General features: G+C 52.9%; 5 protein-coding genes across 5 annotated transcripts; 3 read left to right on the forward strand and 2 right to left on the reverse strand.

The window, feature by feature from the left end:
• Nucleotides 1-719: 719 nt before the first annotated feature.
• On the forward strand, nt 720-2,442 carry Z517_03765 (uncharacterized protein; the record flags this gene model as incomplete). The annotated part of the gene is made up of 5 exons (XM_013432869.1): nt 720-990; nt 1,042-1,654; nt 1,719-1,852; nt 1,918-2,205; nt 2,273-2,442. The coding sequence occupies 5 exons, from the start codon at nt 720-722 to the stop codon at nt 2,440-2,442; spliced, it is 1,476 nt and encodes a 491-aa protein (XP_013288323.1).
• A 54-nt stretch (nt 2,443-2,496) lies between these two features.
• On the reverse strand, nt 2,497-3,724 carry Z517_03766 (uncharacterized protein; the record flags this gene model as incomplete). Its single annotated transcript, XM_013432870.1, has 5 exons — nt 2,497-2,751; nt 2,826-3,149; nt 3,225-3,293; nt 3,359-3,590; nt 3,669-3,724. 5 exons carry the CDS (start codon nt 3,722-3,724, stop codon nt 2,497-2,499), a joined length of 936 nt encoding a protein of 311 aa, XP_013288324.1.
• Nucleotides 3,725-5,316: 1,592 nt separating this feature from the next.
• Nucleotides 5,317-7,353, forward strand: Z517_03767 (uncharacterized protein; the record flags this gene model as incomplete). Its single annotated transcript, XM_013432871.1, has 1 exon — nt 5,317-7,353. One exon carries the CDS (start codon nt 5,317-5,319, stop codon nt 7,351-7,353), a length of 2,037 nt encoding a protein of 678 aa, XP_013288325.1.
• A 495-nt stretch (nt 7,354-7,848) lies between these two features.
• On the reverse strand, nt 7,849-8,916 carry Z517_03768 (uncharacterized protein; the record flags this gene model as incomplete). Its single annotated transcript, XM_013432872.1, has 1 exon — nt 7,849-8,916. One exon carries the CDS (start codon nt 8,914-8,916, stop codon nt 7,849-7,851), a length of 1,068 nt encoding a protein of 355 aa, XP_013288326.1.
• Nucleotides 8,917-10,083: 1,167 nt separating this feature from the next.
• On the forward strand, nt 10,084-12,011 carry Z517_03769 (uncharacterized protein; the record flags this gene model as incomplete). Its single annotated transcript, XM_013432873.1, has 3 exons — nt 10,084-10,242; nt 10,315-11,750; nt 11,843-12,011. The coding sequence occupies 3 exons, from the start codon at nt 10,084-10,086 to the stop codon at nt 12,009-12,011; spliced, it is 1,764 nt and encodes a 587-aa protein (XP_013288327.1).
• Nucleotides 12,012-12,454: the final 443 nt, after the last annotated feature.

Below are 12,454 nucleotides of genomic sequence, written 5' to 3' on the forward strand. Positions count from 1 at the left end.
CATGCAGACAGAAGCTCCACATATTGATTGTAATTCGAGCCGGTCCGAGTTCAATTGTAACCACGCTAGGAGCTGGGTGGCGTCATCAGAAATCTGTACATACGAGCCCCTAAGACGAGCACTTGTAACCGTCCAACATTCTGGGGCAAAGGATGTGCCCAGTCTGCCAGTCCCGTTACTTGTTGTGGGCGCCTAAGCGTGGAAGACGTCTGAATACCTCCTCTCTGCCATCTGGAGAACTAAACTCCGAACTACGAGTAGCTACGATGGGCACCGAGGTGCCAAGGCCCCCACTTTTGCCTAGCCAATAAATAAACAAGTAAATATATGGCGCCGAGACTGGCCAGAGAGAACTGGGTGGGGGGGATCGAAAAATGGACGTGATGACGATCCCTTACCATGTTACACAAACACCCTTCCCCCCTCTCTCGTGTCACCTGTCTCATACCATGTCTCTGGCTCACGGAGCGCCTGTGACCATGATTGCGTCTACCGTGGCCCATTGCTCACACGTAGTTTTTGGGTCTTTATACTCCTCTCTCCCGCATTATATCTCTTTCGAGCATCAACCAACCCTACGACTATCTAGGACCGTGCGGGACACTAACTCAGCATGGATTTTCACCTCTCTTGGATAACAGTCACCGCATTTGTTCTTGCTTTTTATGTGCTTCGCTACCAAAAAAAAGAGGCACGTTCCTGCCAGGTCCCCACGAGCCATGATTTGGCTGACTAGGCCACAGGAGTATAGTGCTATTGCTGGCCTCCATGGCTGCTTGCCGCCTCCTAGGCTTCGAAATCAGAGACCCCTGGGTCTTGACCGCCTTGAGCAGATCTTCAGAGCCAATGCCGAATCAAGACTTATGGAGCTGTTTCTTTTCCACTTTCGCCAAACGGGAAATACCCTTGAACAGGTATTCTTAGGGACAAAGGCATTTGGGACCATCGACCCTGCAAACCTCGAAGTTATACTAAGTTCGAAAATCAAAGGTGAGCCTGCTTCCACATCCGCCCACACAACGGAAGTTGACCCTTGGCCAGATTTCAGCATGGGCTTGAGGAGAGAGATAACGTTTCCAATGTTTGGGGACGGAATTTTCACTCAAGAAGGCGCTGCATGGAAACAGTCAAGAGACTTGCTCAGACCACAATTTGCTCACAAGCAGTATGAAAACTTGGACGTTTTCCGGGATTCTGTTGATGACCTCCTCAATGCCATCCCAAGTTGCGGTGGTGTCATCGACCTACAGCCGCTTTTCTTTCGCCTCACCCTCGACACCACGACCTCCTATCTTTTTGGTGAATCCGTACGAAGCCTCCGAACCCCTGAATCAGTCGGCGAGAAGTCCTTTGCCGTTGCATTCAACACTGCTCAAGCATATGTCGCCAAACGCTTCCGACTACTCAACTTGTACTGGTTGATTGGCGGCAAGCCATTCCGTGAAGCCTGCAGAAACGTGCACAAGTTTGCAGACCAGATTATCGACCGGAATTTATTGCAAAACGGGGAAAGCATGAGAGCAGATGAAGCCGAGTTTGTTTTCCTTGATACAGTCGCAAAGGATATACCAGACCGATGTGCGGTTCGAGGTCAGATTATAAACCTATTAGTTGCAGGCCGTGATACAACCGCTTGTCTTCTGTCATGGACGCTGTATGGATGTAACACTATCGCCTGTGTTGACTCGCCTCTGAAGAATGCTGATATTGATGTACAGTTTTAGTTTGGTCAGACACCCCAAGGTGCTCGAGAAGCTACGATCAGAGATCAGCCATGCCTGCGACCGCGGGGCGGAATTGAATCGAAACAGTCTTCGGAGTATGTCCTATCTTCAGAATGTTATCAAAGAAAGTCTGTTGTCCCACGCTTGCGTAGCTCGTATGCCAAACTTGACCCGGGACTAACTCATTCGACAGCTCTTCGATTGTATCCATCAGTGCCTGTGAATGTCAGGACAGCCACGAGGACGACCATTCTGCCTACAGGAGGCGGACCGGACCGGAAATCTCCCGTGCCGATACCCAAAGGTGCTTCTGTTGCGTATAGTGTCTACGCCATGCATCGAAGACCCGACCTCTACGGAATGGACGCCGAGCTCTTCCGGCCCGAAAGATGGGATGAAGACATGCCCTTGAACCAGGATCTCACGAATGCCAAATGGGGCTATCTTCCGTTCAATGGTGGGCCACGGATATGTCTGGGCAGTATGATCTCTCCGCCACCCAGATATTTGAGGAGTAACAATATGCTAACTGACAGGATGACGCTCAGTGGACTTTGCCGTGACTGAAGCTGCCTACACTATTGTACGATTGATCCAGCGGTTCCCCACCATCAGACTTCCTCCGGGTGAAGTGGTCGAGCAGACCGGAGTGGAAAGGCAGACCATGACCCTCGTCATGTCCATTACCGAAGGTTGCAAGGTTGAATTGGAGTGCTAGTGAATATACAAAACGCCTTGAGCATGGACGAAATTTCTCATTTGGCAACGCACGTCAAGGTTGTATTTTATCTCTCAACAGCTCTGCGGCTTCATTTGTACGCATGGTCCTCAATTTGATGTCGGCCTCATCCCATCTTCTTGCAATCATCGTCCCAGCCTCCTCATAATACCGTACCAGTGTAGCGACAATGACCTTGTATCCCGGCGAATCTCGGCCCGCGAATCGGCACATATTTCTATGATCATATGGGAGGCCGCAACGCCCCGTACCATCGAGAAACGGAGCTGCCGAAGACTCGCGGACAACCTGCGTCCTGTTAGCATCAACATTTCGGGTTTGGTCGTGAACTACGTTGGCTCCTGTCGTAAGTAGTCACATACATAGTCGTATCTGCCTCCGAGATTTGTCTTCTCTTGTTCCCAGAAGAAGTAGATGTGAAACCTCTTCATGATGGGGACAAACATGTCGGTGATGTTCCTCAAAGTTTCCGAGTCTGGTTTGAGCGCGTTAAGGAGCTGGCCATCGGTATTGCACAGCTTTGAAGGGGCTAGTTTGTCCACAAGGACTCGGATGTAAGATGCAAACACGGCTTTGTCGCTGCCCTCGTGCGGTGTCCCAAGGAACAGTAGGCCAAAGGTAGAGACGTAGATTGAATGAAGGCCCACGATCGACCCAGATATTCGACTATGAGAGAGGATAATTGCCTGGTCAAGAAGAGCATTAGGGTTTCAATAGACGAGTGAGAGGAATACTCGCTGGAGTGGCGGTGTCATCCTTACCCTCTTGACGATGATACCCCCTAGCGAATGACAGACGAAGATAATGGGCCTGCAAGTAGCACCATCCATCTGGAGGAAAATCGGTCAACCAACATCCTCAATCGGTAAGATCAGAGCAGAAGGCGCCCACTGACCTGCCGATCCGCAACCAGTTCTGCCACTAAGGTGTGCGCATGCTGGAGAATTGTGTCTGACGACGTTTTGCCGAAGATTGCTGTAATGGAGGTATTGTAACCGTAGGTCAAGATCCGTGCTTGCTTCAAATGGGCGGGCAGCAACTCTGGATCTCCCAGCCAGAATTTCCCTGACTCTCTGTCCGTCCATGTCTTAAAGGCGTGGCCCCTCAATCCATGTACGGCGACGACGCTGCGTGCGTTTATTAGCCATTTCACATCTCTCATGTAGGTCCATGTAAGGTTGAGGGAATTTGGTGGTGCTGCATACTCAACAATCGGGTTTTCGGCTCTGTAGACTTGGATCAAGCCCGTGGGTTCAGGCATGTTGAGGGGAGTGATGGGGAAGGTTGAGAGAAGCATGCTTGAGCAGTTGCGTGCCTTGGGAGAGAGAGGAGAAGAGAAGGAATGATAAACAAATATAGATTTTGCCCTTGGCTGAAAGGGTCAATGGCTGAAAAGCAGAGAGGGAGCAAACAGACGCAATCCAAGTTGCTTTTCTCTTTGTATTGATCACAGAAGCCGCTTGGTCATTGCTTTTCTCGGGGCCTGCTTTGTGTGAATGGAACTAGGTTCGTACACATGATACAGAGAGAGAAACAGAGGGTTTTTTGTGGGAATTGTATGACCCAGGGCGAATTTCAGCTAGGGGAAGGGGAAAGATGAGGACATACGTTGTGAATGCTGTTGGCATCAGATCTGATGGGACTTGTCCGGGTGTATTGGCTTGTACTCCCTAGTATTCAGCCTTGCGGGTTTGACGAGGCCTACTGATTGTACCTGGTAAACTCCACTGGCAGCACGATCAAAAGGAAATTCCCTCTTTCATGCTTGTGATCCATCTCACGAGGCAAGAGTTTTCAGTCCACCAGAAAGGTTTCGTGTACATTATGCTGGGGACACTTGACGTTGTAAATTTATGAATAAGATCCTTCAGTGAAAGATGGACTGGAAGAATGGATTTTGAATCACGATTGATACTAAGCAGATTCGTGCATGGGATACCAACAATGAACACCACAGGTTTCCACGATTGCAGTTGATCTGGTTGGATCTCCTGGCCAGGACAGGTCAGGACGTGATTTTCTCTCCTCTGTGTGCGTGTGCGTGCCGCTTGGCGGCCATGGGCACAAACACAACAAAGGCCTCCATTGCCAGACAATTCTCGACCTGGCCTGACCTGGCGAGGATGGCGGAAGAATGAGAGCAGATGTTTTGCTAGCCATTTTCCGCACAGCCGGCTGCTTTTCGGCTTGAGCAGATGGCATCAAGTGAGAGGCAGATGGACACAGAGAGAGCAGATGAAATGAACAGACAAGAATCACTTCCCACTGTGCTGTGCCGGACCAGCTTTTGAAATCCCTCACCTGGTCGCGTCTTCTTTCTTTCTTGCTGTCTCTTTTCCACCACCACCACCATCATCACCATCAACCCTTGTTCCATCAACATCTCCCTTCTTCCATTCTTGTGATCGATACAGCGGACAGTAACATTGTCAAAGCACTGTCACTTTACCTGTAGACGCTGTCAGATCGCCTTGCTCTTGTTCTGCAAGAACCTTGATCAGTGGTGAGTTCGAGATGGATTGCGTGCCATTTGAGAGTTGAGGACTGACCGTGACAAAAAAAGATCTGTAACCACCACATCGCACTTCGCCTCGTCAACGATCCGCCAGAGTCCAAAGATCCCCGTCGCATCGCAGAGAAGCGTTCAGACTTTGAGCCGCGCAACAAAAAAAAATGTCGTTGAATAACCGTTCTCGTCGCTCTCGGCGCTCTCGCTCTCACCTCTCTTCCTCTCACTCTTCCGCTTACTCTCAACGCCGCTCAGATCCATCTCCTCCACCCAGCTTCAGTCATCTCTCCGGCGGTCCTCCCAGCTTCCACACTCACTCTGATCCCTTCGAGTCTGACTTCATCATGCCTGGTACCACCACCGTCATGGCTGGCGGCTGGAGCGACGCGAGGTCACCAACTCCGCCCGAGGGCGTCATCCGAGTCGAAACCAGCTTCACCGTCGAAGAAGTCTTCATCGAACCTGAACCCGCCAACAACAATTCCACCAGCGCCATCTTCGGTGACTCGAGCAGCCACTACCAAGCCACTGTCTGGTCCGCGGCGTCGCAGGTCGCTCGAAATCTCTTTGAGCCGCAAGTGAATAATGGACGAGGAAACATCAACATCGACCGTACAGCCACCAGCAAATGGGTTGCAACTGCTCTGCTGTTGGCCTCTGTCAATCTTCTCACCATGGTCACCGAGAGCATGATGCCGGTCATGATCCCAAACATCATCTATGACCTCAACGTCCAAGGATTTCAGTGGCTCATCGCTGGTCCAGCCATCGGAGCGGCAGCCACGGCACTCATTGCAGGCCACCTCTATGTCGTCGTCCCGTTCAAGCACATTTACACCGTCTTCGCCTTCATTGTCTTGATCGCCACCGTCTCACCTGGTTTTGCCCCGAACATGGCCTTCCTCTTCTACACCCGAATTCTCCTCGGCGTGGGTCTGGCAGGTCAACACTTTGGCATGCTGGTCTTTTTGGAACACAAGGGCAGTTTCGCAGACAAGATCCGACGTGATTTCTTCCTCACCCTCAGTTCCACACTCGGTCTGATCGTCGGTCCCATCTTCGGCTCCATCTTTGCTCATCGCAACAAGAACTGGTCCTGGGGTTTCTACACCGCCTTCCTGCTTCTCGCCCTGGCCTTGGTCTTCCTCTTCTACCTGCTTCCCACAGAGGTTGAAATTGCGGCAAACGCACCCTGGGCTTGTGGTCCGGTCTTCAACTGGAGCCATCGCATCAACTGCATCGACACCCTCGGCGGCCTGCTCTGCTTCTTCGGCATCATCACACTGTTGGTCACATTCAACTTCGCTGGCATCTTGATTTCATGGACAAGCGGATACCTTTACATCTCCCTAGTCATTGGCGTCGTCCTGGTCGTGCTGCTTATCCTTCAGCAAGCATACCGAATTCTCAACTCACCATCGACTCGTCTGTTCCCTGTCGAGTACTTGTCAAACTTCAAGACCATGGCTCTGTTCGTTCTCATTTTCCTCACTGCTGCCATTTTCCAGACCGGCTTCTCTTACACCACGCTCTATCAACTGCTCACGCGTCCTCAGCCCTCAGCAGTCAAGACGGCATTTTACCTCTTCTTCACCATGACGGGCCCATACTTGATCCCAGTCTTGATGATGCCAGTGTACCTCGGCGGCGGCTTGATCATGCGCTACCCAATGATCCCAAGCTACAGTTTCTGGAGCCTCATCTCATCGGTCTTCCTTCTCCTCGGCACCGCCCTGCTCTTCATCAACATGCCATCTGTGTTGCCCAGCTCAGAGGGCCTGCCGACAATCGCCAAAGAGCTCGGTCTTGCTTGCATCGGTTCCTGGTCTACAATCACCTTGTCAATGGGCCACCAGCTCATGGACTTGCTCCAGTCGCCACTGGCGCGCGGCAGCCAGGATGCCCGCCAGAAACACCCGCTGCACAACCGTGCGTTCGTCTTGTTCGCGACGTACCTCGGCGCGGCCGTCTCCCTGTCAATCGCCGGCAACATTTTCATGCACGTCGGGCTCCAGGCCCAGTTGGCGTTGCTGGAACAAGCCAACGAAGCCGGCTACCCGGCCAACGTCGACAACGCGCTGGTGCTGCTCCTGGGCTACACCTTTATCGACAGCAAGGTGGCACCGGCGCTCTTCGGGGCGTCGATCGCCGCCTTGGAGAACGCGTTCGGCTGGTCTTTTGTCGGGGTTGTCGGTTTCGCCGTCGCCGCCTGCGCGGTCAGCAGCTGTCTCTTGGTCGCGAAGGCGGCCAACGGCGAGCTGACCTGCCACATGCGTGCCCGCCGCGCCCAGATTCCCGAGGACTGGCGCGCTGGCATGGGCACGCGTGGTGGCCAGCGCGACATCGAGCTGGAGGACCGCGTGAGCGGCACCACGCTCTGATGGGCGGTGGCGGTGGCGGTTTTCCGGTGTCTTGTGGTGGTGGTGGTGGTTGTTCTCGGTGGGGCGGTCCACCGCAAGAGGTCGTCGCCGTAGTCAAACGTGCGCAAAGAGCACGTAGAATTGAGAAAAGAGACGGCGACCAGCGCCAATTGCTGGGGAAAAAGGCAGTGAGCATAGCGAGCGCGCAAAGCGCAAAATGAATGACAAAAAGGATTGGAAATGCATGTTTTATGTCTCGTTTCTCGCTGCAGGAGTGAAGTATCGTGTATTCATCGTCAAATTCTGTTTCCAAACGTGTATTCATCGTGAAGAAGCCAGGCCCAGCATTCGACGAGTTCGGCGACCAAAATCAAAGCTGAATGGGGAACAAGAGAGGAGAGGCAAAACAAGTGCTCTCTCTATCTCTATCGTCGTTCTTTTGCTGGGGTATCATTAATCTCTCATTCCCTCTTCCATATTCGGTGGAGGGGTGCTTTCTATCGACCCCAAGATTTGTCAATCAATGTCATCCTCGTCCGATGGTATGCTTCCGCTGTCTCTATCGCGCTCTTCTTGGACGTGCGCGCCATCTTGATTGTCTGATCCATACTCTCGAGCTGCTTCCTTCAACTCGTCACCAAACAGTAACGTAAACACGACCACGCCATACACTTCCCCGCTCCTCTTGTTTTTCAGAGTGTATCGCAGTTCATGCGTCTTGGAGTCGACGTATTGGATCACGTTCAGTGTGAAGCCGGGCAACTTGAGGGAGAAGTCGTTGAAGTCCAAGTACGGGTTGCCGAAATCGGACTGGTAGAGACGGCCGCGCTCGAAGGTGAAAGACGAGAGATTTGTGCGATTGAGGAAGTGTTTCTGCCGGCCAGGAGGGTCGGCGGGGATGTTGGCCTCGGAGCGCAGGGCGAGACCTGTACCTTCGCCGCCTTCTTCGACGATGACGTCGTGGAAGTTCTCAGTATGTTCCTCTGGGATCTTCCATGCGTGGCTTTCATCCTCGTCGACCTCGTCCTCACCGTCCCGGTCCTCGACATCTGACGATGGGGACGAAGATGGCAGCTGGTCCTTCGGTATGACTTCGTCGCCGATCCTCAAGACATTCCAACTACTCAGCGCCGGACCGTACAAGAATGGTTTATCCGCGTAGACATCCCCATCTAACCCTGGATCAATCCACCATTTCACAATTCTAAATGCCTGGTTGAATCCGGGCGGTAATCTATCTCGTATAGGCCGGTCGAAATCATTCCCAAACACCAGCTCTTCACCCGGAATGTCCCGCTTGGGGACGAAACTCAAGGATATGCTGTACTGGTCATATTTATGTAGGTCGGAGGTGAAGTATTTCTCGGCGGTGACGGGAGATGAGGGCGGAAACCCTGTGAAATGGCGAATGCGGACACACACAGAGAAGATTATGGAACGGGTCTCGAACGTGAGGGTTTTGGGGCTGTTGACGGGGACGGTTTTGTGGGTGGCGGAATCGTACGAAGGCCCGGCGGTGACGCGCAGGCGATATTGGGAGTGGTGAGAGGCTTGCGACTGATCGGGGAGGGATGATTCTCCCATAACAGGCAAGACTTACTTCACTTGTTGTCGGGCGCGTGGTTGTTTGGAAATATCTATCAAGTGTTCGTTCCAAGTCGTGTAGATGATTCAGTGTTTTGCAGCTTGACGCAGCTTGCGGGGAAATTTCTCGTTGAGTTTGGTCGTCAATGTCATTTCCGTCTACGGTATGTGCCAAGATCGCTCCCCTGACTGCCTCGCATGCCTGATCAGGTCTTACGTCAGGCTGCAGCGTTCTCGGTCGACCTTCCCTGAAATTACCTTCACATATATACCAGCTCCTACGATGAATCCACGGTATGGACCAGAAACAATCCGTTTTCGGATACGAAATGACGAGGCAATTTCCCTAAGTGCTCAGATGATAGACTCGATGCCCCCCTCATAGGGGTATTGGGATCGTGTACATTCCACAAGCGGGTTCCGCCTCCAACAATTCGGGCTTGGTGTATTTTCTGGTCCTGAGCCGTGGGCAAGATATGCTCCCATGCTATGCACCTGATGGAAAGGGTGACAAGGTGAAGTCAAACATACCTTGAACAGCTAAGTACTATAGCTTGCGCTTCTCGCTACAAAGACATGCAACGCCGCTGTCCTCTCTGTGAAATATTCCACTAGAAGCTCTCGGTCGGAATAAATGGAACAGAACCAGACCCATATTATCGCCTGATCCAGTTAAGACTGGTCAATCGTATGTACGATCACCAATCATCTTTCTATACGACTCCACCCAAACTTATTCATTTTGCATTCTTCCCTCTACATTCTGCATTTAGCCAGACACCTCACAACGCCACACTTGCGGAATAATATGCTGGCGTCTCCAATGAAACTGTGAGATAGAAGAGTGAGGTTGTTTCCGCCGAGAATGGAGACGAGGTCCAACCATCACCATTGCGGAAGCTGGCGGCCGAGAGCATCTGGGCTTTGTGAACTTCAGTATTTGGTGTTGGCACTGCTCGGCGCTCAAGGCTCCGCCACAGTGGTAGTGGAAAAGTTTAGATTGGTCTCAACCTCGGCGTTGCACTCCGGACCCTTATCTCCGCAAGTCAGGTGTAGAGGCGGAGACCAAAGCCTGGGGTAAGGAGCTTGGTGCCGGTCCTCTACATATAGAGGACTGGGCATTGGTCACTCGAAGGCTTGACATATTCTTTCGCGACCAACTACACAATGGATGAAGACAAAATCGCACGCCCTGTCGAGGTCAACTCGGTGGGCGAACAACATATTGCCATCCAGACTGAAACCTTTGCCATTGACGAAGGAGCCTTGGGCAACAACCTGCCCAAGCACTACTATCGCAGCGTCGGCTTCATTGGCACTGTTATCGTGAGTGTTGGCCTTTGTTGGTGTTCCCATTTCAGTGGCAGATTCAATTGCTAACGCGACGTGCGCGGATAGGCTCTCGCCTTGGGAAGTATCAGCAACCTTCTGGGTTGGTCGCTGCCTTCAAACTCGTTGGCCATCATCAACGCGGATATCGGCCCTTCCAAGAACATTACCTGGGTCGCTTTGGCATACACCCTGGGCCTGTCCGTGGGCTTTCTCATCATCGGGCGGCTGTCTGATATCTTTGGCCGGAGATGGTTTTTCATTGGTGGCAACGCCTTTTCCCTGGTCGGCTCCATCATAGGAGCGACCGCAAGCCGCGTCGACAGTCTGATCGGTGCCAACATTCTCAACGGACTTGGAGGAGCCGTGCAGATATCTTTCACCGTCGCCATCTCCGAACTGGTCCCGAACAAGCACCGTCCGCTCTGGATCTCAGGCATCTTCTTGTCTCCCATCGAGTTTGCGGGGTTTGGGCCCGTCATTGCCCAGACGTTGGCTGAAAAAACGGCAGCCGGTTGGCGCTGGTCGTACTATCTCAACATCATCGTGACGGGACTGGCTGTGATTCTGTTCTTCTTCTGCTACCATCCACCGAGCTTCCGCCAACTCCATCTCGATCGCTCCACGAGGCGACAGTTGGCACGGCAAGACTTTGTGGGACTTTTCCTCTTTACCGGCGGCCTGATAATCTTCCTGATGGGACTGTCGTGGGGAGGAATCCTCTATCCCTGGAAATCGGCCCACGTCATCGCTTCGATCGTCGTGGGCTTCGTCGTCTTGGTCATCTTTGTCGTCTACGACGCCAAATTCCACAAGGGCGATGCGCTCCTACCCATGCGGCTGTTCAAGTATAGAGGCTATCTCGCCATGGTTCTGACCGCCATGGTCGGCAGCTGTGTCTACTATTCGATGACGGTCCTGTGGCCCCAGCAGATCAGCTACCTGTTCGGTGGCTCGCCGACCCATCGAGGCTGGCTGGCCTGTGTGGTGGGCGCCTCGTTTTTCATCGGACAGATCATCGGAGGGCCCATGTGCAGATGGATCCCACAGTCTCGCTGGCTCATGGTCGGGGCCACCTTGGTCCTGCTGGCCTTCTCGGCGGCCATGATCACCGTCGGGCCTGGTCAAGAGTCAAAGGGCATTGGCATTTTGTTCATTGCCTGTTTGACGGTCGGAATCGTCGAGACCTGTGCCCTTGCTCTGGCACCCTTGCCCCTCCCGACCGAAGACATTGGTGTCGCCCTGGGTGCCCTTGGGAGCATCCGGTCCAGCGGCGCCAGCGTTGCCACGGCTATCTACACGACGATCCTGAGCAACAAGCTCTCCGACTTTACCGGGCCTAGAGTGACCCAGGCCGCCCTCGCAGCTGGTCTCCCGCAGGATAGTCTCTCCGCACTGCTGACCTCCCTTGCGTCCGGCGACCTGAGTGGCGTCCAAGGAATGAACCCGACCATAACCGCAGCTGTCGCGGCTGCGACCGCCTCTGCCGCCGCCGACGCATTCAAGTGAGTCCAGCCTCGTCCCTGTCCTCCCCCCTTTCTCCCCTCTCTGTGTCATTTCACACAGTTTACGACTTCTAACAAAAACTCGATTGCAGATACGTTTGGTACGCCGTGGTGGCCTTTGCCTGTGTCGCGGTGATTGCGGCGTGCTTTACCGTCAACTACGGCGACTTCATGACCGACGAGGTGGCCCGCAAAATGCACGGTCGCATTGTCGGAGAGAAGAAGGAAGAGGGTTTGCCCGAGAAAGACCAGGAGGCATGACTGGACTTTACTCGACTTTACTCGACTGGACTGGACTTGACTGAACCAGCCAGCCAGCCAGCCCTGAAAGGAAAGAAAAAAAGGGTCTCCGAACGGTCTGAGATGAAATCTCAGGGATTACAGGATTAAGGGGGACTGAGGCTCTCGGGTGGCCAAATCTGATCTGATGTTAATCTTCATTTCCTCTCGGCGTCTTACTCTTCAATCTCTCTCTGTACTACTCCAATGTGACGCAGAACCGCGCACACTCCCCCAGTTTCTTTTATGTCCTTTTGTACAAGTCCCTTTATATCCTCCAACCCATACACACATTGGCCCCTGTCCCCCTCTCAGATACCCAAGACGAGATATCGAACGGTGCGGTCGTCGTCGTCGTCATCGTCATCGGAAGGAGACTATCGAAAGAAAAAGGACTGTACCCTGCCACGTTAGCACTAGTGACT

The sequence above is a fragment of the Fonsecaea pedrosoi genome (assembly GCF_000835455.1).
Source record: "Fonsecaea pedrosoi CBS 271.37 unplaced genomic scaffold supercont1.2, whole genome shotgun sequence".
NCBI lineage: Eukaryota > Fungi > Ascomycota > Eurotiomycetes > Chaetothyriales > Herpotrichiellaceae > Fonsecaea > Fonsecaea pedrosoi.